Source organism: Anas acuta, chromosome 13 (genome assembly GCF_963932015.1).
Source record: "Anas acuta chromosome 13, bAnaAcu1.1, whole genome shotgun sequence".
Classification (NCBI taxonomy): Eukaryota; Metazoa; Chordata; class Aves; order Anseriformes; family Anatidae; genus Anas; species Anas acuta.
The window spans coordinates 11,561,339-11,586,663 of NC_088991.1; the positions used below are offsets into that span (position 1 = coordinate 11,561,339).

General features: G+C 57.0%; 1 protein-coding gene across 5 annotated transcripts; it reads right to left on the reverse strand.

Annotated features, from left to right (window-relative positions):
- Positions 1–249: 249 nt before the first annotated feature.
- DRP2 (dystrophin related protein 2) lies at positions 250–19,644 on the reverse strand. 5 transcript variants are annotated; one of them, XM_068697096.1, is made up of 24 exons: positions 19,309–19,644; positions 12,160–12,313; positions 9,095–9,228; positions 8,284–8,440; positions 7,743–7,863; positions 7,250–7,518; positions 6,960–7,106; positions 6,632–6,710; positions 6,228–6,288; positions 6,060–6,121; positions 5,803–5,877; positions 5,176–5,377; positions 4,964–5,049; positions 4,233–4,390; positions 3,960–4,126; positions 3,705–3,816; positions 3,226–3,362; positions 2,959–3,024; positions 2,706–2,771; positions 2,286–2,429; positions 1,959–2,196; positions 1,742–1,862; positions 1,533–1,619; positions 250–1,409 (listed from the first exon to the last, which is right to left on the reverse strand). In XM_068697096.1, the coding sequence occupies exons 2-24, from the start codon at positions 12,265–12,267 to the stop codon at positions 1,279–1,281; spliced, it is 2,928 nt and encodes a 975-aa protein (XP_068553197.1). In that variant the 5' UTR covers positions 12,268–12,313; positions 19,309–19,644; the 3' UTR covers positions 250–1,278. The 5 variants fall into 5 exon arrangements, with proteins under 5 accessions (XP_068553197.1, XP_068553198.1, XP_068553200.1 ...); XM_068697097.1 differs by having other exon boundaries at positions 250–932; positions 19,309–19,642; XM_068697099.1 differs by lacking the exons at positions 12,160–12,313; positions 19,309–19,644 and adding an exon at positions 10,941–11,070.
- Between the last annotated feature and the right edge of the window lie 5,681 nt (positions 19,645–25,325).

The window sequence follows — 25,325 nt, forward strand, 5'->3', positions numbered from 1 at the left end:
GCGGTGTGGGCATCTCCTCTCTCCGCCGCCCCGGAGCAGCAGCAGGGCAGTGCCAGCCCTTTTTGTGCCCCAGGGCACCCACAGCACCTGACTCCGCAGCTTTCTCGACGTAACGCAGCCTGAGACAGCCAGCCCGAGGGAGCCCGAGGGACCCGGAACCACCGCCACCAGCCCTGCTCCAGGGCAGCGCGGGGAAGGATCCCGCAGGAGAGGGAGCTGGGCTGGGCTGGAAGGGAAGTGCAACTACACTTCGTGTTAGGGTTTAATGGCGTGAGTCCGTGAGAGTATTTCAGTACAGAATATATATATAATATATAGAAATATATGCAAATTAAACGATAAGGCTCTGTTATAAAGATCCTCTCAGGATAAGGCTACCAGCTGGGCTGAAGCTCTGCTGTGGACTCGCCCCGACCCCACCAACCTGGCAGCCTCTCCCCCCGGCAGCGCGTGCCCAGCCGGCTGCAGTGTCCAAACCATAAGGCGGGCAGCTGGGTGCTGTCAGAAGGAGTTCCTTTACACCCCAGGAGGCCTTTTGGTGGCTGCAGAAACATTTCAGTGCCCTGGAGGACCCCGGGCAGAACTGGAGAGGAGCGGGATGCTGAGCTCTGCGCCCCGTGGGTGCCAGGGGACACACGCAGCTTCCACCACTTCAGCTCTTTCTTCCGAGCTTTTCCGTGCAGTCCAACAAGTCCAAGCCTGGATGCTGCAGCTGAGCAACCCAGACGGCCCCCAGGGAGCCCACAGCCCCACTCCCACCTGGCCAATGTTCCCCTGAGATCTCCTGGAGCTGGCAAGCGTCCTGCCTGAGCGAGGGAGCCTGCCGCAGCACGGGGAGCACGGCGGGGAGAGGAGGAGGAGGGGAAGCAGCCAGGCAGCTGGTTAGGAAAAGCCTCTGGCTCACGGGAGGTGTTAGATAAGGGAGGTCATACCTGGAAGAGAGACGGAGAGGTCAGCAGAACAGCGCCTGGGGCCAGCTGGTTAGAAGGGGACTGCTCAGGGGTGGCAGAAAGCGGGCGAGGGGCTGGGTGGGAGAGGGCCAGAGCCTGGGGTAGAGCTAGCACCAGGTGACAGCGCCCTGGGCACACACATGGGTGAGGGATGGCGCTGAGCACGCAGTCACAGAGCATCCCCGGTCACCATCCATGTGGGATGAGCCATCCACAAGCAGCCAGGAGAGCTCACACCACTGCTGCTGCTCTGCCAGGTGAGCAGGGCCTCCACCTCCCCGGAGATGGGCAGAGGGGGCTCACGGCGGTGGCTGCAGCCTTGCTGCCATCAGTCTGTCTTCGCAGCAGGGAGCTCATCCAGGACTGAGCTGCTCTGTCCTCTGCGCAGCTCTGGCCGCCTGTCCTTGCAGGTAGGAGAGCTCCTCCTCATCCTCACCAGTGCCTGCAGCCGCCGCGCTCCTGGCCGTGGGTGCCGGGGGGGATCAGCCGTCGCGGGGAGGGAGGGATCGGGGCAGGGCTCCGCCGGGAAACCTCATCTGAGGGAGCAGTAGGAGGCCAGAGAGGGGGATTTCGCTCGAGTACCTCGCGAGCTGGGGAAGGCGCTCCGCAGCTTCTCCATGATGTCCTCCAGGCACACGCTGACCTCTTGCGTCTTGGCCTCCACCTCATCTGCAGCGGGCACAGGGCTGGGGTGAGCGGGGCATGCACCCGGCTAAACCGGGGGCCGGGGGGACAGGCGGCCTCCCAGAGCTGCCATCCCGGAGCTCAGCCCCCATCCGACCCTCCCTCACCTGCAGTTTCGGTGTCGGGGGTGTCGTGCTCCTTCTCCTTTGCCTGGCTTCCTTCGGACTGGTGCGGGGATGAAGCCAGGGAAGATGCTGCTGAGCCGTTGCCATCTGACTCTGCCGGCGGCTGGAGAGAGAGGGGGGCTTGTCGCGGTCCTCTGTCCTTGTCCTGCACCCTCTGGCCACCCCTTCCTGCCCCCCTCCCTTGTTATTTGCTCCGTACCTGCAGCAGCAGCTCTCTGAGCCGGTGCAGCTGGGACTCCAGCTGCTTGTTGTGGTCCTCCAGGATCTGCATGCGGGTCTCCAGGCGGCTCTTGTGCTGCCGGAGGATGCGCGCTTCCGCCAGGAGCTCCTCGTTGCGGGGGTCTGGCACCAGCTCGGGGGAACCCGTAGCCAAGCTCGGGGACTCCACGGCCTCGTCGTGCTGCCATTTCAAACGCCTCAGCTCTCCCTGCAGGATCCTGCGGGACAGCCCAGGTCAGCACCACCATCTCCTTTCTGGAGACCGCCCGGTGGCTGACTCAGAGCCCCCGCTTTCAGAGCTGCCCACCTGTTTTCGTCCTCCAGGTGCGCCAGGATGCGCTCCAGCTCCCCCTTGTCGTCCATGGGCAGGCTTCCTGGGACCTGCTGGCTGCCCGCGGGCTCTCGGTCGGTGATGGGGCTGGAGTGGCGCAGCAGGTACTGGTCCTCGTCCCTGTTGCAGCAGGTGAAGGAAACACAGCAGGGAGGAACATCAGGATGGGGACTGCTGGGCCCTTGGGGCTGGAGGGAGGTGGTTTTGTGGGGGAGTTCCCCACAGCTGCTCCAGGTTGTGGAGCTCAGAGGTGGCTCCAGCATCCCAGGTAGCTGGGGGTGCCCGGGAGCCTCAGGCTCCAAGGGCTGGGAGGGAGAACAGGGATGCCCTGGGTAGGTGGGGAGGGAGCCACAGGAACCTGGCTGCAGAGCAGCAGGGGAAGGAGGCAGAACTCACAGGCTGTCATCGGGGGACAGGCTGTCGCTGAAGAAGGAACAGTTCTGGTTTTCCATCTCTGCAAGCCTGGAAGAAAGAGAGCTGGTTTGAGACACGTTCAAAGGCACCCTGAACGTCTGCTCAGCGCACCCAAAATGCAGCAGCCCTGCAAGACCTCTCTGCAAGACCCCGTGGCAGCCACGCAGCGTGCTGGGAAGCACCCGTCCCCAGACCCCTCTGCCCCACAGCCCCCAGCGGTGCCCGGTGCTGCTACCTGCTGGCAAAGTGCTCGATCCGGGAGTGGGTGTCAGCGTGCGGCAGCATCGGGGAGGAGGCTGGGCTGCAAGAGACACACACTGGTCAGCAAGGATTGCAGTCCTCACCCAAAACCAGGGCTTGGAGGGGCTGCCCTGCCCACCCCGGCTGTCAGGGAGGCTGAAATCTGCTCCCCCAAAGACTCGGTGCTGTCAGCCCTGAGCAAGCTGCCTCCAGGCAGCATCCCCGGGGGTGCTGCTTCCTCGGGCAGGGTCGGGGCACTCACGTCTCGGAGAAGTCAGCCTCCAGCACGGACTGGACGGGCAGGTAGCCCCTCTGCGGGTGCTTGCTGAAGTACTGCTTGGAGCGAAACTTGTTCTTCAGCGTGGTGGCAAAGTCCCGCATGTTCTCGCTGGAGGTGGTCTGCAGAGAGAGAAAGAAACATTGCCCTGGCGGTGGGCAGAGTGGGGGATCACAGGGTGTCATCCTGGGACCTGTGAAGCTCCCTTCAGGCCGGGCACAAGCCCTCCATCAGCAGAAACAAGTGGGGGAGCGAGGGGGGCACGCGGCTGCTCCAGCAGCACGAGCCAGGCTGGGCATGCTAGGGATGCCACATCCTGCTGACCACGAGCCCCAGAGCAGCAGGGACACCGACAGCCCCCAGCAGGCAGAGGGGAACAAACACACGCAAAGCAGCCACCCTGGGGCAGCCCCAGCACCGCGAGGCCACTGCCCTCGATAGCCACGCGCCGCCCGGCCCCGTACCGGGGTGTAGTACTCCATGATGGGGTAGTGCAGCTTGTTGCCCTTGCTGGCTCGCCCGGTGAGGAAGCAGGTCTGGCAGATATCCACGTTGAACTGCTTCAGGCTCCGATACCTGCAGAGAGCGGGAGGCCAGAGGGAGAAGGGAGAGTCGGCAGAGCTGCCGTGTCTCGGAGCGCAGGGGACGGAGAGGTTTGTGTGGCTCTCGCGCCCCGCTGACCCCGCGGTGCTGGCGGCTGAAGTCCCCGCGTCCCCTACCTGAAGCCCTTGATGGGGCACTGCCGGCAGACGGAGCACTTGGTCTGGTGCTTCACCTGCTCGGCCATGGTGACGCGGTGCAGCACGGCCAGCCACACCATGGACTGCGGCTCCAGGTTGGCCCACTCCAGGAACTGGGACGCCTCGATGGCAGACTTGCCGTGGCTCTGGGATGGGGAGGGACAGGAGGGGAGGCTCAGAGCAGGACCCCACTGCCTTGGGACACTTGTTCTTCACTGCACATAGCCACGGAGGGGTCACCGCGGTACTCACGAATCGGAAGCAGCTGCGGATGCTGGGCTCCACGTTGCTGCCCCCGAAGGCTGCCACCTCCCCGAGCTGCCGCGGGACCTGGATGGCCTCGTGGAGCAGGACGCCCAAGTGCCGCTGGTCACACAGGCCCCCGGCATTCGCCACTTGGCTGAAGAGGTCTGCGGTGGGATTTACAGGGAGACAGCCCATCAGACACAGCTGGTGCCTGCACGGGGGGCAGCTTAAACCGGGGGGAAAACACTGAGCTGAGGTTAAATAACCATCACCGGCATCCTTCCAGCTCCCCAAAGCAGCAATTTAGAGCCTTCCCGAGCCAGAGGTTATGGTTACAGAGCTCTTATTTAATCCCTGGGTGATCAGCACCCCCGCCCCCAGCACCCTGTGGCTTAAAACACAGCAAAAGGGGCTTCCTTTAATTTGTCTGACCCTGACTGCCCCGCCACACACCCCCAGGGCTTTCCTGGAGAAGCACCGAGCAGCTGCTGCCCCTTTGCCTTCGCCACCCCGCCCCTGGCAGTGCCATGCAAGCAAGACCCCCGCAGCAGCAGTCACTGCCAAAATGCCTTCTAATTTAGGCGGCGTGGGCTGGGGGAGGGAGGGAGGGGTGGCGATGCGAGCAGATTAGTCACCACACGAAAGCTGCTTCTCCGATCCTGCCGGGCAAAGGAGGGCGAAGCTGGGAAGCGAAAGCACTCCCGCCTTCCCCAGGTGGCTCCGTGCGGGGGACTCACACTGGAATTTCTCCTTGACCTCCGTCCCGCACAGACATGCAATGCCCGTCTTGAAGGAGAGGGCCCTCATCTTCCCGCTGCGGCCGCTGCAAGGCGAGATACGGCACAGGGGTGGTTTTATTTGGTGGGGGGTCAGCAAGGCAAGCTGGCACCAGCCACCCCATCCCGTGTGGCTCGGTTTCCCCCCGAGCACGGCGCCGCGGGGCCGGTACCTGTCGAAGACGTTGAGCAGCCAGTTGAGGCTCATGTCGACGCAGAGCGGCACGTTGACCAGGATGCCCCGCTCCTCCTCCAGCCGCTCGTACAGGGCGGTCAGGCAGTGGATCACCTCCACCACGTCCATCGCCCGGTCGCTGGGCTGCAGGTCGTGCTCGTTGAAGATCTCCAGGGCCGTGGCCAGGGTCACCATGTCCACTGGGAGGAAAGCAGATACCTGCACGCAGCTCCACAGCATCCCTCCCTAGCCCTGAAGCTGGGTTTTCAGCTCCCCTTTGTCTCTGTAAGCACTGGATCCCCTCCTGCCCCTGCCAACCCGCCTGCTTTCTGCTCTGGGTCACTCTCACAGCTCCTCCAGCCTCCCCCGTTGCTGCCGGGTGAGCTCCTGGCTGCTCCCGAGGTTTGTAACTCTGCTTTGTCCCTTTGGTCTCTGACAGCTTTGACTCACAGCTGCCCTGCAGCAGTTCCACCCTAACCCAGAGGCAGTGAATTTGCTGCTTTTCAGCCACGGGCTCGCGCTTCCCCGGTGGGCTCCTGCCTCTGATGTGCTGATGAAAGGCTGTGCTCACTTAATGCCTCTACCCAGGGAGCCCCAGCGGGAGGGCCGTGCTTCCCACACTCACATCGCAGGGCTTTCTGCACCCGCCGCAGCTTCATCGCCGTCCTGTACGCCGAGAACTTGATGTTGTTCAAATCCGCTGCAAGAACAGAACGAGAAGAAAACCGCAGCTGGACACCCTTATCTGCAGGGCAGGAAGCAGCTGCTGCCCCCAGCTGGGGTTTGGACCCTTTGGGGGGAGAGCACAGAGAGGCCCCTTTTGGGGCGGAGGGCATCTCACGCTGCACCCCAAAAAAAGAGGTTTTGTGGCAGCCTCCTCACCCAGCGTCTGGTACAGCTCCGTCATCTTGGGGTGGTCCCAGCACGTTGTCTGGGCCTGGTGGCTGGGAGGAGGGAAGGAAACGTGGGGTCAGGCTGGGAAATCCCTTCCAGCCGCGTGCCCACCGTCGGGCAGGCCCGAGCCCCGTCCATGCGGGGCAGCACACTCACTTGATGTAGTAGGGCACTTTGTTGGGGGAGATGGCTCGCTCCCAGGGCACCTGGACCGAGGCTGCGAGGAGAGGAGCAGAGGTCAGAAGCCCCCGGTGGCCCTCAGCAATTTTCCCTCGCCACGGGCAGCTGGAAATGCTTCCACTGCTCTCAGGTGGAGGAGCAGGGCTGCAGGGACACCGGGGCCAACAAACCCTGCACCTGGGGTTTCCCTGGGGTTTCACTGCCTTTCCCTGCCTTGCCCACCCTGTCCCCGAGGCTGGCACTGTCCCAGGGCCACCCGGCTGCTGCTGCAAGCATCGCAGCTACAGCCCCTGAGCATCTGCACCACCACGGGCACTGCCCCAGCGGGTGGGAGGGCAGGCGGCCCGCAGGCAGTGCTGACGGGGGCACCCATCACGTACAGGAGAGGAAGTGCTGCGAGCCCGGCCCGAAGTCCCGGTGGGCATCCTGGAGCTGCTTCAGGCGTTCGTTGATGGAGGCCTGCAGGAGGGGACAGCAGAACGCAGTGGCAGCATTTCCATCGAGCATTTCGGATCACAGCCCCCTTCAGGAAGGCCTGTGGATGGACTTGGAGGTGCCCCAGCCACCCAGATCTGCTCCCTCCCTTGGGTTTGCATTGCCCAGACAGCTCCTGCCTGGCCAAGCCTTAATAAATCATCCCCGAGGTTCAGCTCTTCCCCTTCACCCCCTTCCCTGCGGGGTGTTGGCAGGGCCCCGACCCTTCCCCACCTGCAGCTGCTTCCAGCGCGTGTTGATGTGCTCCAGGGTGCGGGAGTTCTCCATGGAGAGGTGGACGTCCGAGATGGCGAGCTGGTGTGCCAGGTCATTGACCACTTTCACCCCGTCCTTCATGGGAGACAGCTCGTCCTTGAAGAGCTGCAGCCCCGTGCCCAGGGGAGCAGGCACAGGGCAGGAGGAGGAGGAGAAGGAATAAGAAAGGTGTCGGTGCCCAGCTGCGAGCCCTCTGCTACAGTTTCGGGTGGGCTGTGCCCGTCCCCGAAGCTGGGAGCCACAAGTACCTTGGTGGACTGGATGTGCTCTGGCAAGGAGTCGATGAAGAGGTCCCCGATGGGCTCCCAGGTCTCACGCACGCTTTCAGCCTGGTCCAGCGTGGTGCTGAGCTCCTCCATGGCCCCTTTGATCTCCAGCAGCTGCTCCAGCGTCCGCTCGATGTGCCGGTGCTGGTCCACGCAGCGGGCCGTCAGCTTCTCCCACAGCTCGCTGGCCACGTTCGCCTGCTTCCAGACGAAGCGGCTGATGTTCTGGATGCGGTGCCGGGGAGAGACATCTGCGGAGGCAAAGCAACGAGCAGAAATGAGAGCCTGGGGCAGAAGCACAGCTCTGTGCTGGTCCCGTCTTCTTCCCAAGGGCTGGGCACAACCCGGTGTGTTATGGCAAGAGGCCGAGCACTGCTGGGCCACACCAGCCGCCTGCTCCATCCCCCTCCTAACCAACCCAGGAGGAGCCATGGGAGGACGAGGAAAGGGGAATTGAAGGGGGAACTCAACAGACCTTTGCTTTCTGAACTTGGCTCTTCCAGTTCCTCAAACGGATGCTGGGAAAGGAAAGCCTGTGCTGACTCCAGGACAGAGTAAATATACGGCCCCCGGGACTTCACTTCTTCCATGAAAGCCTGGAGAGGAGAGCAGAGCACAGAGAGGAGGCGACAGGCTGGGCTGGAGAATTACGTCCTGCTGCCCTTTCGCCGAGGGCCGCTGTGATTTACTCATCCAGTGCCCAAACGAACCACCCACGGTGACATCAGGGAAACGCTGCCAGAGGAAAGTACCCAGCCCTCTCTGGAAACGCAGAGAGGAGTTAACAGAGAAACATTTCTGCAGTGCAGGGGGAACGAGGAGGGGAGCAGCAGGGTGCCCCGAAGCCCATTCACAGCCAGTTGGGGTTGGGTTTGGGGTTGGGGTGTCCTCTCCTGCTCCACCAGCTGTGGTGCTGCCTGCTGGGTCAGGGCTCTGTGCTCCGGGAAGCGGCTGGTGCCGGTGAGGACGAGGGACAGCAACCGTGAGCAGGGCGCAAGGGAATAAGGGGAACGTACCGCATGCGTCTCCTTCTCCTGCTGCACCAGCAGCACGTCCCCGCGCAGGGGCAGCTGCGCCGACAGCTCCTCATCCTTCTGCCCCAGCCAGTCGATGATCTCCTGCAGGGGCACCTGCAGCTTCCCGCTGTGGTCGGAGAAGGCCTCCAGCCGAGCCCTGGCACGAGAGCGGGGACAGCACGGGGGTGCTCAGGGGGAACCAGGGGAACCCGCAGCCATCCCAGATGCAGGCAGGGAGGTGCCGGGCAGAGGGAGTGCCACAAACACCCCGAAGCTCGCAGCCAGCAGCAGGGATGGAGCCGCTCTGCGTGCACCCAGGTCGGTCTGGGCTGTGCTCTGGGTAGCACGGGGGGCTTGGCTCCGTGGCTCCGTGGCTGGGCGGCTTCCAGCAGCCAGCGTTGAGGCAAGAGACAATTAACATGCCCCAGTTAAGCTCTCCGTCATGCTGCCACCGCTGCAGCTGCGACCTCTGAGGGTCTGGAGAGCCCATTCCTCTGCTCAGCTGGAGAGGGCTCCCAGCAAAGGGGCAAGCACGGAGGTGGGGGGAAAAGAGGTGAGACATGGAGGTGGCAGCAGGGAGGATGGAGAAGGCAGCAGTGAGCAGGGATGAGGATGGGAGGGGTAAAGGAAGGGAGGGGTGGGCATAGGGAGGATGCAGAGCGTGGGGAAGGCTCAGAAGTCCGTGCAGAAGAGGAGAGACAAAGCCAGGGTTGCTGTGGGTAACGCAGGGACGAGCTCAGCCACCTCCAACAAGCATGCGCGGCCCACCAGGCTGGCAGGCCAGGAGCTTGCCCCGGGCAGGGACTCTTACCGAAGGCTGTGGGATTTCTTTTTGATCTCGTTCCAACAAAGATTCATCTCCAGGGGGTTCTGGGGCCCAGCAACACTGCTGGGAGCCCGGGGGCTTACACACGAAGGTCCCGCACCATCCTGAGAGCCTTTAACCTGGGCAGAAACAGACAGAGCTGAAACGCTGCGTCCAGCTGCCAGTGCTCAGGCACCCGCCTGGCTGCACCATCCCCTCTGCCATCACCATCCCTGACTTTTCAGCTCTCTGGGTGCTGCACCGCTGAGCAGGGGGCTGCTGGCTGCTCCGGGGAGCTCATGGCCATGGCTGGAGAAGGGGCACAGTGCCGGCTATGGCAGCACTGTGAATAAAGGTGGCATTTCAACGCCTTGAAAAGAGGTGGGCGCAGCAGGCTCCACCATTCCTAGTGACCAAGGGGACCTGCCAGCCTCTGCTACGCCACCCGCAGCTCTGTGGCTGCCACCTGCTCCCCTGCAGAAGCACCAGGCTATATTCTCTGCCTGCACCGTGGATCTGAGCTGATCCCCGCAGATGCTGCTTCTCCTCCGCACCTCCCCGGAACCAGCAGTGGCACGAAGGATGCTCTGAAGGGCTGGGGAGCAGCCGGCAGCCAAACCTGAGCCGGTCCCTGTGCAGTGTGAGCACCTCCAGCCCTGCCCTGCCCAGCCAGCAGCTGAGCCAGACACCCCCAGGTGCCTGGAAAAATGTGTGCTAATTACTGAGCAATGAACCCTTGGTGGGTGGGGAATCCTGTCCTAAGCCTCTTGCGCTGCATCACGCTTGTTCCCCCTTGCAGAGGCAGCGAAGGCACGGTGCTTGCCGGCCACACCAACACACTGGCAGGACCAAGAGCATCGCACACAGGACTTGGAGAGCGAGCAGGGATCTCCTCTCCAGCAGAGCAGCCCGGTGCACCGAGCACAAACACATGGTAATGCCAAGTGGGATGCGCTCTGCTGAGGAACAGGCAGTGTTTCACTCTAATGCTGCTTTGATATTAGAGCTCATTTGGGGTAATTATCCCCAGGTGATTAATCAACCGTAATTAACTGCATTAGCACTTTCTAAACAGTACATGCAACAGGCAGCCTTTGCCGGGGAAGGGAAGGAGCAGACGCAGCTCGCTGCCTGCCCACGGGCTGCCCGAGCACCCCAGGACGGGCGCAGGGGAACAGCAGGCAGGAGGAAACCAGACCCAGAATTTGGCTGTGCAAGTGGAACGATGCCCACCCCGTGCTGGCTCCCAAGGAGGAGTCAAACGCTCAGCGAGTGCTGCTAAGCCTTCTTCATCTAAAAACATCTAACGGCAGGCTGTTCGCTGCCCCCCACACACCCTGCCGCTCCAGGAGCATCAGGAAAACAGAGAAAACCATCGCCCACAGAGTTCACAGGAATCTCGGGGCCATGAATAATGAATCACTCGAGCTAAAACTGCTGCTCGCACTTAGGAGAAAATAAATAAAACCCCACAGTCTGCGTGTGCAGCTCCTCATGCCACCCAAGTAGGTTAGCCCCACAGCACTGCCCAGGAGCGCCCCACTCCCCGCTCCATGCCTGGCAGTGCCAAGGAGAGGGTTGAGCTCAGCACAGAGCAGCCTTCCCAGCCCAGTTTAAGACGATGCTAAAAGCCCACAGCCCATGGACTATCACCTGCAGATGAGCCAGGGATGGTGGCCAAGCACGGGCCAGGCACTGAACACCTGCCCCACTGTGAGCGAGCAGGGAGCAAGAGCAGCACCTTCCCCCCGAGCATCCCCTGCCCACCCCATCCCCAGGGCTGCAGCGGTGGCAGCCTGGATCCAACCCCCTCCGCCCTCAGCAGGTTTATTTTCGGGCCCAGGACACTCACGCGGGCTCCTTTCCGCCTGTCCTGGGTGCAGCAGGGCTGCTCGGAGCAGCCGGTGGAGCGGGCATCGCCTCCTGCCTGTTGTGCAGCACCGGCCGGCAGGCAGCAAGCGCTGCTGTGAGCAGGGCTCGGGGCTGGCCCCGGCACTGACCCCCCAGGAATCTGCAGGGGGGCGGCCGTGCCTCCTCCCGGCCTCAATCCCAGCTTTGTCCCGCAGCATTCCTGCGGCCTCCAACCTGCCTTAACCCCGGGGGTGCCGCTGCTGTGGAGCCCCTCGCCCTCGGGTGCCCTGCAGGGTGGGCTCCCAGGGATGGGCTTTACCCAGGGACTGGTCCCAGCAAGCTTTGGCTACACTAAAGGTAAACCTGCCCTTGAGACGTGACCCCAAGGAGCCCACGGTGCCCTCCTCGCCCCATCCCTGCCCTTGGTGCCAGCACGGCTTCTCCTGCCCGTCCGGACTGGGTGCAAAGAGTTTGTTTTTGCCAGCAGGCTCCGGGCTGGCTCCCCGTGTCCCCCACAGCGCTGCCGGCCAGCATTGTTCCCATGCTCTCCTCCACCTACGGGAGGGAATGAAAAGCTCCCTGTCTCCCTGCCTCTCCCTCCCTGCACATCTGACCGCTGGTGTCCCCGGGGCCGGCAGCGCCAGCCTCCCCTCCCACCACCCCGTCCCCTCCACGTCCCCAGCCCCCAGCCCCAAGGGGTGCAGAGCCTTCCCCTCTCCGCCCCGTGTAGGTGAGCAGCCTGTGCAGAAACACCCAGGGAAGAGGGGGGAAAACCGATAGGTGAGCACCCTCCGTTCCTCGAGCAAACCAGCCCAGGAGGAGGCCAGGCTCCTCTGCCTCGCAGGAGCTCAGCCTTGGCTTTCACCGAGGCCTTCCTTCTGAGCTCTGCTCCGCAACCAGAAAGATGAGCCGCAAACCTTTCAGCAAAAGCTGACATTCCTCCACGTTTCCAGGAAAAAGCAAACCCGAGCAGATAAGCCAGAGCTGCGGGCGGCAGCCTCATGTTCTTTATCCTGCAACCCAGCTCTGCGGGTTGCCTGCCGTGCTCTACTTCGGGAAACGCTTTGCAGCCAGAGCGCTGGAGGAGAGCTAACGTCCTCATTAAGCGCCAGACAACGGGGTGCTGAGGCTAAGAGCTTTCCCCCAGCAGGAGCCGAGGTCCCGGCGTGCTCCCCAGCCCCGCACAGCCGCAGGAGGAGGGCAGCCAGAGCAGACCTTACCTGAGGCAGCGGGTGGGCAGCGCCGCTGTGCCGCGCCGGGGCCGCGCCGTGCCACTCAGGACATGGTGGGAGGACGTAAGGCCATTCCTGCATCACCAGGGGCTGCATCAGAGCCGATGCTCATGGGGATGGAGACGGCCTCGGGCGCCAGCACCTGGAAGGCAGCGGGAGAGGTTTGGGGTCAGCACCTCCCCATCCTCAGCGCGCACCCCCGGAGGCTACATGCGGTTCTTTGCACTGATGCTGCCGTCTCTTTTCATGCAAGTCCAACTCTTTTTTGCATCAGTTATACAATTTGCTGTAACAACGTCCCGTGTGCGTGAGTCCCACAGCTGCGCCTTAGGGCTGGGTTTCCTGCAGGGCAGGGGATGCACTGAGTTTAAAAGCAGAGAGCAGAGAGCCTCTCGTTGCACTCCGGACACTGTCACAACCACTTCTGTTTGGACATAAAAAAATAAATCCCAACAACAGGCAATATCTTCCAACGTAATATTTTTTCCTTTCATATTCAGAAACAAATTTTTCTAGCACCTCAGTCCCTCACACTTGCATCTCATATAGCCAGCTACCTTTTTATGTGTTCTTACTCGTTATGAATTACAAAAGTCCCACTTTTATTCAGTTTTAAAAACCGTAAGACCCAGAAAACCAGTGAGCAGTGTCCCCTTCGTCTGTTCCACAGACCTCAGTAAAACCCCTGGTCATCTGGCTGGTTTCTTTTTTTGCTTTTGGAGTCTGAGCCAAAACAGTGATTTTTTCCCATCGCCAGCACCAATTCCAATTTACACAGAGCCACGAGAAAACAAAGCCTAGAGGTAAAGGTGCATGGCAATGATTTACCAGAACCAAGCGATTTCCCACCACGGAAGCACGATCCCAGAGCTCTACGTGCCCGCAGAGGAGCCAGGCACACGCACGCTCTGCTTCCACACCCCTCGCTCCCTCGCCCGAGCTTCCACTGCCTTCCCTCCTCCATGGCACACACTAAGAGAACAGCTTACCCTGCTATGATTTTGTTAATCCCCGAGCAATTTCTACCACCGTAATGCTCTCCGTCTCCGGCAGAACAGCCTGTGCTGAGCTCTCCAATACGCTGATAATCCAGGGCCCTGCGCTCTCCCCTTCCTGCCACCTGCAGAGACGAGCATCGCGGACCGTGCACCGCGGCACCCTCTGCTCCTGTCCCAGGGCTGGCAGGGTTATCACAGCACAGCAGCGCTTACCAATTGCAGGGTCCACAGAGACCCCCTTATGCAACGCCAAGGGTGTGGGGGATGATTTCTGCCTTCAACAGGAGGGGATATATCCTATTACCCCAATGCTTGTGCTCTTGGTGGGCCTTTCTGCATTCTGCTCAGGGAAAAGTCTCTGTGCACAGGGTTGGTGCGGTTCTGGAGAAGGGGAAGGGAAGCCTTGTCCTACAGGTGCCCATGTGTAGGGCAGGTAGCTCTCACCAGAAGAAGAAAAGCCCTTTTGGCACCTCCAGGTGCCAGGCCTGACCTCCTTCAGCAAAGACAAGGTTCTTGAGGACACAGAGCCATGGCGCAAGGGAAAGGAGCCCGTCCAAGGCAGCAAAGCCCAGATGCGGAGAGCCCGAGATAATCTGGAAATAGCTCAGCTGTACAGCAGCCAGCACAAAGGCAGGCATTCAAGGGGAGAGACGACCAGACGGTGAGGCTCGGCTGCGAGCAAACCAACATATGATCACTTTGCCAAATCCCCAGCGATTACAGGAGAGGAAGAAATGCTCCTGCTCTGCTGCTTTGCTGTGGCACACAGTAACTCCAGCTCTCGCACTTGTGGCATAGTGGTGCCGCCAGGCACCGTCGGGCACTGCAGCACGGGCAGCAGGTTGTACGGATGCTTCTGGGCTAAATGCTTGCTGCTGGTGCTTCCCTAGCTCCGGGGCTGTGACCCCCCTCACCTCTCCCCCACCAGCATTCACCTCGGGCGTGCTACAGCCAAGCAACACGATCAGTCACAGAAATGTTGGCAGCTGAGCCAGCCTGGCTCAAAACGCGTGTGGAACAAATGCAGGCATTCAGAGGGGAGGCAGAGGGCACGGCACAGGAGGGGGGTCACTAAAGGCACTGCTGCCACGGGGTGAGAGGCAGAAGCCTCTCCCAGGAGCTGGAGCAGGGCTGGGATGCAAGAACTGAGCTGCAGTCCGTGCGGGATGGCTGGTGCCACTGTGTGGGAGCACAAGGGGATGGTAAGGAGCCTGGAGCTGCCCCATCCCACATCAGCCCTGGGGCACTGCAAAAGCATCCCAGGAGCTCCCGGGGGCTGTGGCCAGCTCTGGGCCTTCCCACCAGCTGGAGGGAGGCCCCAGGACATGATGCTCACCCTACAACAGCCCCTTATCAGTGCCCATACCCGCCTGCTGCAAGAAGCAGCCCCACAGCTCCAGAGCTGCAGTTCCCACAGCCCATTGCAAGCACCCATTTGTAAAGGTGTTTAGGCATGAAAAATGCTCCTCCTGGCCCTCTGCAACCCTCAGGAGCCATGTGGTCAGGCAGCCCAACCAGAACTAAAGCCAGGCTGACCCCCAGGAACATTTCTGTGCAAGAAGGGAAGCATCAAGCCCCCTGCAAGCAGCAGCAGGTGAAAATTGGATGTGAAGACATCACGAGAAGCTGCCTGGTGGGGCACCAGGGCACTGCACCCTTCCATTTCAGGAGCAAGGAGTGAGACTTTGCTGGTGTGTCCCACACAGCCAAACCTGGTCTTGGCTGGAGGTACCCCCTCTGGGCACAAAGGTGATGGACCCTGAGGAGGATCGGGTGCAGCCTCCTTACACGAGGTTTTTTTTGCATCCTCCCACATGAGAGCACCCAGCGCTTGCCTCTGCTTTTGGTATGCATCTCACTGCGCTGAGTTACAGCCACCAAATACTTCAGGAACCAAGCCACAATGCTTTAGCCTAGCTTGAGACGGCGATGTTCCTCTAGGAAAAAAAAAAAAAAAAAGCCCCAAATCTCGACGCTACACTTCACCAGCTGAATGCAGCTGCATTCGGGTCTATTCAGAACAGAACTGCTGCCTTTTTCCTCTCCCTGGATGAGCTGTACCTGCTACAAAAGCTCTCCTGGGGAGGCAGCTGTGGCAGCCTTTGCCCAGCCTCACCCCAAGCAGCAGCGGAGCTGTCTGGCTGCTCCACAGCTCATGCCCTGGGTCCTGCAGCAGCTCCTCTCCATCCCAGGCACCAGCAAACCCTCACACCTGCGGGCACCAGCATCCAACAGCTTTACTCTGCCGTTATTTAGAACCCCAGACCCAAACTCCCCCAGACATCAGGGCTGTGCTGCCGCTGTCCCTTATCTCTGCAGGACAGGAGGCTGCCCTGGAAGCTGCAGCTCCATGCAGATGTTGGGTTCGCAGCTCCCTCCTGCACACAAGGACAGCAAGCAGGGCAGGAGGTCTCTCCATCACAAGGCTCGCACTTTGAATTGCTAATTTCCTCCAAGACATTCTTCCCGGGCTGAAACTTTCCACTTCATATCCTGGCCTATCAGGAAAAAATATGGCAACATTTTGAGGCAAGGCAGCTCAGCCTTTATCCCACGAGGGGGATGGAAATACAAACACACTCCCTGCTGCTGGAAATGTTAATGGCTTTGTTGTTGTTTAACTTACTGTACAAGAGAAGTAATAACATTTTAGCTCAGCATGCTCGGTGTCCTTTAAGGGGAAAGGTGGGAGGCTTGCAGATGTTTCAAAGTTCAGCTCCCATCCACACGCTGACAAAGGGAGCGTTCCCAAGCTGGCAGGCAGCAGGACTCCCTCGGTGGTGCAGCAGCACATCCTGTTCCAGCAAAAGTTGTTTTCTGCATCTGCGAGTAGATAGCTTACATCTGAGAGCTAGGGCCAGCAGACCGACTTCCCAAGACCCCACTAGGTCAAGCTTTGGTGAGAGAGAAGGAAGAGAAATCCTCGTCCCACTGGGGCCGAGCTTGAGGACAACCCCTCTCCCTTCATCTCTCCGTACACACCAGGAGCAGATACCTGAACACGCTGCTTCAAGACCACCCCGCAGCCTCCTGATTCCCAAATTTTCGGGTGTACAAGGAAAGGGCCAGCAGCAGTCTCCCATACAGGCAGACCCTGAAAGCGTTCTCAGTCCCATGGCTCCAAACCCAGACCCCAAAGCTGCAGCTTAGCCTGGCGCTGCTGGTAGGACACCGCACCGACCCTCTGCCCCCGCAGCAGGACCCCACGGGGCTCCACCTCACCACCAGGTCCCCTCCTTAATTACAGCAAAGGGCCCCTCGGTTAAGCAGCTCTTCTTAAGAAGTAGAAGGAAATCTCTGCCGTACCGGGTGGTGAGCACGTGGCACAGAAGAGACCTGATTCAGCAGGCGTGGGTGAAGCGGGCGCTCTCCCACCTCACAAGCCGCGTACTGAAATGACCGCTCAGATTTTGCACTCACAACCAACATGTTCTTTAAATTCAGGGGATAAGCAGGTGACACAGGTCCTAATAAATCAGCAGGGTCTCTTCTGCTGGCTCGCTCCCTCTCCATTTTCCCCAGCAGAATACACGTGCGCACACACAAAAGCTCAGGCTGGAAAATGTCCCCAGTTACATTCCTCGGCCAGGGGATCAGGACCCCGATGTCCCCGGCCAACGAGGTGAGCGTGGGTGCATGCCCACAGCACGGCCACGCAGAACTGGCTGTTCCTCTGTGTCAAAACAACTCGTGGCAATTCAGGAAGACTGAAATCTGAATTTCTGTCACATGCCCTTCCCGGCTCGCAGCTGGGTTTTGAGCTGCTCTCTCCAAAACTCGCTTTGCTGAGGAATTCTTCCCGTCTCTCCTCCTCCTCTTCCTCCAATTAGGCAGCACTACATGCGATTGCCCTTGCACCTTGAAAGCCAGCTGTAGGCACGCAGCCTGGACACAGAAGTTGCTGTCTGACTGACCTGACAGACAAAAGGAGCGGGGGAAGAAGCCGGCATCGCCCCCACCCACAGAAGGGCCAGCAGGGGGTAATAACTTGCTTAATGGCAAGAGAAGGTTGCAACAACCTTAAAAACCTAACCTAATTCTTCAGAGACTCGGTCATGCTCCGCAGCCTCGAAGCCTGGCTATTTAAACCCACTGAAAACCCCGAGGCTTCTCTTTGTCTGCCTCTGACAACCTGAGCTTTCCCTTCCCCGCTGTCAGCGGAGGAACGAGCCTTGCTGCAGTGTGAAAAACGCACCCAGCAAAAACCCAGGCAAGGCTGTGCTAACTCTCAGCTTCCTTGATGCTTTGTTTCTCATTCCCAGTGTTAGAAAACCACCTGAATACTCTGCCTCCACCCCACGGGCTGGTCCTTGTGAGCTCTCTGGCCATCCAAGACAAGGCGTGGACTGAGAGCCACGCGTCCCGTTTCCTTCCATCCCTTCCCCAGGATGGATCGGAGCTACCTCATTTTTATGCTAGGAGGAACATCGAGATGGAGCTATTTTGGCTCAACTCTGAAGAGCCCCGCTTGATCTCTATACACCTGTGAAAATGAGGTTTTTGGAAGAGTGAATTCGTCCTGCTGAGGATGTCTTAGCTCATGGGATTTGTAATTCCACTTTCATACGTTTATCACAGGCATCCAGCCTAAAGCAGAGGCCTTGAACATACTGCTCAAGATGGTATTATAATCACAAATTCACCGTATGTCTCAAGAAGGCAGGCCTTTTGTTTGAACCCATCCATTTAATCCCTTCACTATCTCACTTTGTTTAATTTTGAAAAGAGTCGCTCTGCCCTGAGCAACCCCACTTCCAGGCACAGCCCTGGACAATCACAGCGAGTGTGATATGTCTGTCTCAGGTGTTAATTAGAGAGGTTCTATCCTCATCTTAATTTTCACCTGGAATTATCATTTTTCTCCCACTCAGGAGTGCCATTACCTACTTGTCACCTTGCAGAGTGGGGAGCTGGCAGGTGGCAATGTGAGATGGACTCAAAATCAAAAACACACATACACAACTGGCAAAAAAAGGAAACCCTCCTGCTGCAGCCAGACCTTGCAGCTGGGAGTTTGCGTGGTATGGTGTTGTAGGGGACTCTGGTCAGGCAACAAAGACCACCAGAAAGAAAAATCACACAACAGCTCTCATGGCTCCGGAGAGATGAGCAAGTAGCAGATGGCTCAGGGAGTACAAAGGACCTCGTATTAGGGCACAGATAAAACACGGACGCACGGAGATTTGGCTAGGTCATTTTTTCAGTGATAAAAACCAAAATCCATCCGATCCATCCCTTTGTCCCACGGCCAGCATGGGGCAGTGGCTTCACCCCCATGTGGCAGAACTCAGGCAATCCCAGCGCAGAGCCCCTGCCAGGGCAGTGCTGGTGATTTCACCACACACCGGTGGTGCCGTGCAGAAGGGGAGGCTCGAGGGACCGTGCTGGGCACCAGCAACAGCCTGCCGAGCCGAGCACTCACTTGTGGTCACCCTGCCCCTCGGGGAGCAGGATGCACGGTGCCCAGCCCCAGGGAGCCAGCAGCATCCTGCCAGCCCCGGGTGGCTCTGCCCGCATCACCGGGGAGGTCAGGAGTGAAAACACAGGGCCTGGAGGGAGGAGGAGGAGGTGGAAGGGACTGGGGGGAAGGTGGGAGAGGGAGGGTTGAGACATAAAAGAAACAAGGCTGCACCGGGCAAGGCAGCGAACAAAAAGGACAGAGCTGGGACGAGAGCCTGATCGCAGCCTGCTGCTCGGAGACGTTCCCCACTCTGCCTTGCCCTGCAGCCAGAGCCTTGCAGGAGAAGGCTGGAAGCCCAGCACGCACCCTGCGCCGAGTGGTCCTTCAGCCCAGCCGAAAACACTGCCAGGGTGAAGGAGCCTTCAGCATGAAAAGAACCAGGGCTCGTGGAAGGGATGCTTGCTGCTATTGTTTGCCTTGGGCATCCGCATCTCTTACCGCTCCCTGGTCTCTCCCCCGTGCCAGCACCCTTGGCTGCCCTTCTCTCTGCCCATGTCCCCCTGCCACCCGTCTTTTCTTCTCGGCAAGTTTCCTCGCCCGCACGCACACGGACAGCACCACTGTGCAGAGACACACACACACGCACTGGGGTGTATTTCCGAGGTTAGCCATCTGGATATTTCCCCCTTCCCAGCACGGCCGGGCTCCGAGCAGGAGCCAAATCCTGCCTTGGCCTACCTTCCGAGTGCGCCAGGTCTGAACCGCGGGCAGCAGCCGTGCGTCGGGAGCAGGGGCTGTGAATCAGCAGAGAGGTGCCAGTGCCAGGGATGCATGCTGAGGCTGAGCGCTGCGCCCGCCGCCTCGCCTCCTCCAGCGCCCCGCTGCTGTGTTGCTATGCGATCACATCCCCGGGAGGAGCAGCATCTCTGCCCGCAACAAGAGGTACCCCTGGCTCCGCTCGCCGGGGGGGAACGAGGACGACCCCGAGACCCTTGGAGCTCCCTTGGCGATCGGCCCCAAGGAGAGGAGGGAGAGGAGTGGAGATGCAAAGGCAGACACGAGCGCGGGAGGAGGAGACAAAACACACATGGAGAGAGAAGGTGGGGGGGGAAGGAAAAAGGAGGGGGGGTGCATTTCCACTGGCACACAAAAGGAGCCGTGGGCTGACCTCCAGGGACCTGCCACGGGCTGCTGGGCTCGGACACGCTTCCCGACGCTTGCCGATGTCTCCCCGCCGCTTTTTGGGAGTGACAGCTCTCATTTTAGGTTACATACGGCCGTGTGTGTGTGTGCTGGAAAATGCCAGACACATTCACCTTGTTTCTTAACCGCAATTTGGATGTCTGGCGTAAGATTTAATAAGTTTAATTTTAAAATGGGCTATTTTTAAGTCAAGAAGCAAAAATAAGACAAGCATGTAAATTCAGATATGCTTCCTATTCTCCTTAGAAAAGAAAAATAAGTAAAGGAAGAGCCAGTTCTCCAAGCTGCAGAGAAAGCCTCATCCAAGATTTTTTAAATGTCAGGGTATTTTGTCTGAGACAGAAGGGTTTGGGCTGCTAACTTGGCTGAGGACATGAGCAAACCTGGAATTTGGATTTTAGTCCATACGTAACAAACAGTCTGTAATTCTTTGGATCTTCCCACCCAAAGATCCTGAACTCTGCTCAAGATGTCAGTGATGCTATGCCCACATTACACGAGCAGAAACAAGAGATCAGTAACTTGGTCATTCAGACCTGACCCTAGTCCCACGCTGTAGCTGCCAGACTGTCTCAGCCTCTCCCTGGGAACATTTAAGCTCGAACAGCACTAAGGTCTGGTCCTTGTCAGAACGATCTCCAAGGAGCCTCAGCCTCTGTCCTTGCAGGGCTTTTGGTGGGCTGTGTGCAGCTGAAGGTTGGTGAAGGAACGGCCACTGGCCTCAGCTGCCCACCTGCTGGGACATCAAGGTTACCTGTCAGTCTGTCTGGGGGCCTGACTTTCTAACTAATCCCATGACACTGTTGGAAGGTGGATATGAATGGATATAAAGCTTTACCAGGTTACCAACTGCAATCTGGAGAAGTCAAAATACAGCTGATCTTTGGCAAAATGCATTTGAGAGAGTCCTCAGGAAACCAGCACGATCCTCACAGTGGTTCCAGTGGGAGTCTCTGGCACGGGGGTGCAGAGCTCCCATCCAGGTGAGCCCCGGGTCAGGCACACAGCGAGGCGAGGTGCACAGACACCTCATGTAGCTGCACTGAGCAGAGGAGTATTTTTAAGTAGCATCTTTCCTGTAGTTGGTTCCGAAAGGAGCAACACGGCATCCTTCAAGTACCAACCTGAGAATGGGTACGTACTCCACACCTCCTGCTTTCAAAAGCCTTTTTAATAGCTTCCACAACAACCACAGCGATGCAACACAACTTGTTCTGAAAAGCTGTATTTAGACCCAAAGAAATAGATACGGATAGGAAAGCGGAATAGAACTGTCTCTCTACCGGGCTATTTTTGTGCACACACACACAAATAACTCCTGGGTTAACTAAGGAGACCGAGGGGAAGGAGAGAGCAGAGTGCCTGAAGGGCTGCCCAGGCAGCCGGAGCACACCGCCCTGCAGAGCCGTGACCGACCCAAACCTCAGCGTGTGTCTGTCACCGACACGGTGAGGAACGTGACAGCTCGGATAAACACAGCGAGCACGCATCAGGCCGAGGTACACATGCACACGAGACAGGCGTCAGCACGGAGACACGAACAGACAGCTGGAGCCACGCAAATAAGGTACTTTGCAGTACACGCATCCTAAATTATTGATAGTTTAGGGACGGCAAAATGCAGTGGGAGGAAATCTCTTGTGTCAGTTTAACTTGAATTTTGAGACAAAGCAGGATCTCTGGTGAAAGACTTGCTTCTACAGCTGGGAGCATCATCCTAGGTCCCCAAAGTACCTTGTGCTTTAAGGACATAATTAGGACAAACAGCCCAGCAATTCAGAACTCTAAGGGAATCAAGGAGACAAACTGATTTGCCATAAGCCCAGCCTTTCGTATCAGCATCACAACTGTATGGAGTATATGGGAAAAAAATATGAGAAGAAACACTCAATTTGATGTGCTTTAAGTTCTGCAGATAACCCTCCAAAAAAATCTCTCAAGAAACTCCAAGAAACCAGCTTCCAGAAGACACATTGGTACCTACCACACGCCTTTCCCCAAGAGAATATTTCAGACATTCATGTCCTACTAAATGGCAAAGATGTACCTTGCTAGCAAAATTAGGCACCTCCACCTCTCTGAAGGGACGTGCACAATCCTAAATAAAACATACAAACATACAATAGATAAAATTGAGGTGGATTTTATAAGACACAAGCACAAAAGTGAAATCGGATTCTGATTTATACCAGTAACACTCCATTTAAAACATTGAAGTGTAAATCAGTTTAAATCAGTGAAACAGATTCTGATTTACACTTGTGAAATTGGAATCAGCCACACGGGCTAAATATACAAAGCCACAAAATACCGAACACCCTGAATACAAATGCATTTGCTGAAAATGACTGGTGAAAATTGAGCTCTATGGAGATCTATTAAAACTACTTTTAGTTTGAATTTTTTTTAAAGCTAGAAATAAGAGCTGTGTCTGGTGTGACCCCAAAGCTTTTACTACTAGCTCTTTATTCGAAATCAATATTAATTTGGCTGAATTACTCGGAAGATGGAACTTCCCTAACACTAAGTACCGTGTGTTACCAACCAATCAAAACATTAACCGAAGTTCTAGCATCTGCATTTTCAGCAGGGTACTTCAGATGCTGATATAGTTCAAGGTTATTATTTTCACTGTTTTGCTTCCCATAACCCTCACCTGTTAAATACCTCTTCTAAAATGTCCCTCATCTCAGAATTGCTTCCTGAAACGTGTGCTCTCTCACTGTCCTCAAACTCTGTGTCTTTCTTCCTCTGAAATCTCATATCTCCTGAAAGAAGAGGAACATTTTCCCTCTTGTATAGAAGAAGAAATGCTGTTACCATCCTCTGTAAGCTTTTTTATTATTATTTCCCCACGTAAAACTCAGAATTTCTTTCCACTCCAAATTTTTATTGTATGGACTAGAGAAAGTTCCTTCAAAATAATCCTTCTTCCCACTAAAAGCAATATCCTCAGAACAGACGTCTGTTCCTACTCCCATGTTTCCATAGTAGTTGCAAGTATTTTCCCTTTGTTTTATTACTACTGAAATCTAAGACCCTCTTCAAAATTCACGTATTCTTCTTTGGCTCCCACCTACTTTAATGAAATACCAGGCTGGGGATCAGAAGCCAACTGAGTTTGTGGCTCTGCCATTGGGCTGCTGAGTCAGCTAGCACAGATCACAAAACCTCCTCCCTGCCTCCTGATCTGTGAGCTGGGACTAACATTTGTAAGCAGCATTTCCCGTGTGCTCCGGGATCTATTGATGAAAACACTGTGCAAGAGCTAGGTACTGCTGCTGCTTCAAGAATTTATTCATTCAGCTAACCTGAAACTGTTCCTCAGATATGCCAGCTCACCCAGATAACCCATTTATTTAAGCCGAGCATATGCTACGCAGCCTAGGAAGCACCAGTTACACCAAGTGGTCTAGAGAGGTCCAGAAGCCATCCAGGTGAGTGATGCTGATTCAGATTGCCTACAGAGGAATGGGCTGATTTCGAGTATTAGAGTGACAGAGAAGTTTGGGATCATGATTTATCCCGATTAAAGTATTTTAGAGAACGATGCTTTATCTAGGAACCTATAGAGTGGATTGCGTAAGGAAGATTACAATTCACTGGCGAGGAATAAATTCCCCGAAATCCCTCATAAAGAGCAGTACTTAAACACAGAGAATAGTGAAGCAAGGCTGCGGGAAGCACAATGCCGCAGCAGCAAGGAAGACAGCAGATTAGAGCACGTTTGTACGCCTGTGTTCAACCCATCTCTGCCTTTCACAAAGCACTGGGAATTTTTTCAAGTTACCTCTGAGAAGGCACCCGCGTGATATTTTGTGTGGAGAGGCAGACGGTGCAGCCCGATGGGGCTTAATTCCCAACCTAGGGCTGGAGAAGCTGTTGGGCCAAACACTGGCAATGTATTTGTGGATCCTGCTGCTGAAGAAGGGTTTGGTGAAAGGCTCGAGAGCGGGGAAAACATCCCTGATGGCTCCAAGAAATCCTGTCTCCTCCCAAGAGCCTACAGCCCTGCCTTCCTGAGATGCAGGGCTCCCTCATCTGGGTCTCCGCTTAATTGAAACAACAGATGAGACTGAATTTTGCCACAGCCATACATTTCCAAACAGTAAGGTGCGTTTGATGCAGGATCGTTGATCAGAGTGGTTGTGCTGCGCCTACCTGCAGAGCGAGAGCCAGGAGGAACAGATCCCGCACAAAGGGACGGAGCTGCCTGTCAATTCCGGCACATTACACAGCCAAGCATGCTTGGGAGTAGAGCACAAAGAGCCTTTTTTCAATAAAACTAGAACCAGGGGCCCTAAATTCGGCTTGAGACGAAGCTAAGAACGATTACCCAGCCATCATACCACATTGTTCCTTCGTCTGTTTAACTAACCCATGTCAAGTAAATAACTGCCTCCTTCGCTAGCATCAATGAGCAGAGAAATCTTCCAAGCACAGACTCTATGCTGCCTAAAGTGTTTAGAAAAACAGCAGGGTAGTTTCTAAAATCATGACACCTGGGGTGAGGAAGAAGAATAGGGAGGGAACTGATACAGGCAGGCAGCTGCCGTGCACTCAGAACGAATCCCCCTTCTTGCTTGTTCCTGCAGCGGGGCCTGAGACAGTCCTGCCCCAAGGAGAAAGCTCACAGGGGGAGAGGAAAGCTTCCCAGAGCATGAGCACCGAAAGGATGAGCGGTGGGTGTCAAAAAGAGAGTAGAAGAACTTGAGGGAGGGATGAAGAGGCAAAGGAAAGAGACAAAGGAGAACAAGATAGAAAAAATAAATGCAAAAAAACATGAAGGAGAGAGAGGGAAGGCAGACAAGCAGTTTTCAGGGGCTTTTTTGTTCTTCAAAGGCTGTCAACACGTTTACGCTATGCTTTCCATCCCCCTCCCTATTCACTGGGCTCTGCACACAAAGGAGCAGGAAGGAGATCATGCAAGAGCTGCTGGAGATTCACTTAGACACAGAACAGAGGTGCCCTGAGAGAAAGGAAACCGCTTAGTGATCCGTGCACAATGAGCCACAGTGGGAGTGTGCAGGCCTGGAAAGTCTAAAGAGAGAAAAAACCTGCAAAGAGAAACCTCTTCCTGGGGAGATCACCCTCAGGACTTACAGGCAGTGCAGGTATCGGAGAAAAGAGAGTCAAACGGCATGAGGATGCAGCTTACAGGCTAAAAATATATTTATACACACACACAAAGCTTACCACTGCTCCTTAAGGGAAGAGCCCAAACGATTTTGACAGACAATAAAATTTTCAGGAGTATCCGTTCCAATCTGCATCCAAACCCAGTGCCTGAGGCTCGGGAACTTGGCGGTGTTCTCGTGCCTTTCATATCCCAGCCGGCACCAGAACACATTTCGTGCCACGTTTCTGATAGACACCAAGCTTGGCTGATGGACGTTAATTCATTAGGCTGCAGAACGGGATCACGTCTAAGCCTACAGATTTCTAAATGCTGCCAAGGTTAAAGTAGTGTCTTGAGCCTGTGTAAGGTACCTGCAGCTTTTTTTGAGGACTATTTGAACTTATGTTTGTGCAAGACTGTAGTGAGCTTGAAA

Coding starts and splice junctions, on each gene's coding strand:
- DRP2 (XM_068697096.1), bottom strand. CDS start 12,267: ATGCAGCCCCTGGTGATGCAGGAATGGCCTTACGTCCTCCCACCATGT. Junction 9,229..12,159: donor CTGCCCACCCGCTGCCTCAG/GTAAGGTCTGCT, acceptor GTTTCTGCCCAG/GTTAAAGGCTCTCAGGATGG. Junction 4,127..4,232: donor TCCGCAGCTGCTTCCGATTC/GTGAGTACCGCG, acceptor TCCCCATCCCAG/AGCCACGGCAAGTCTGCCAT.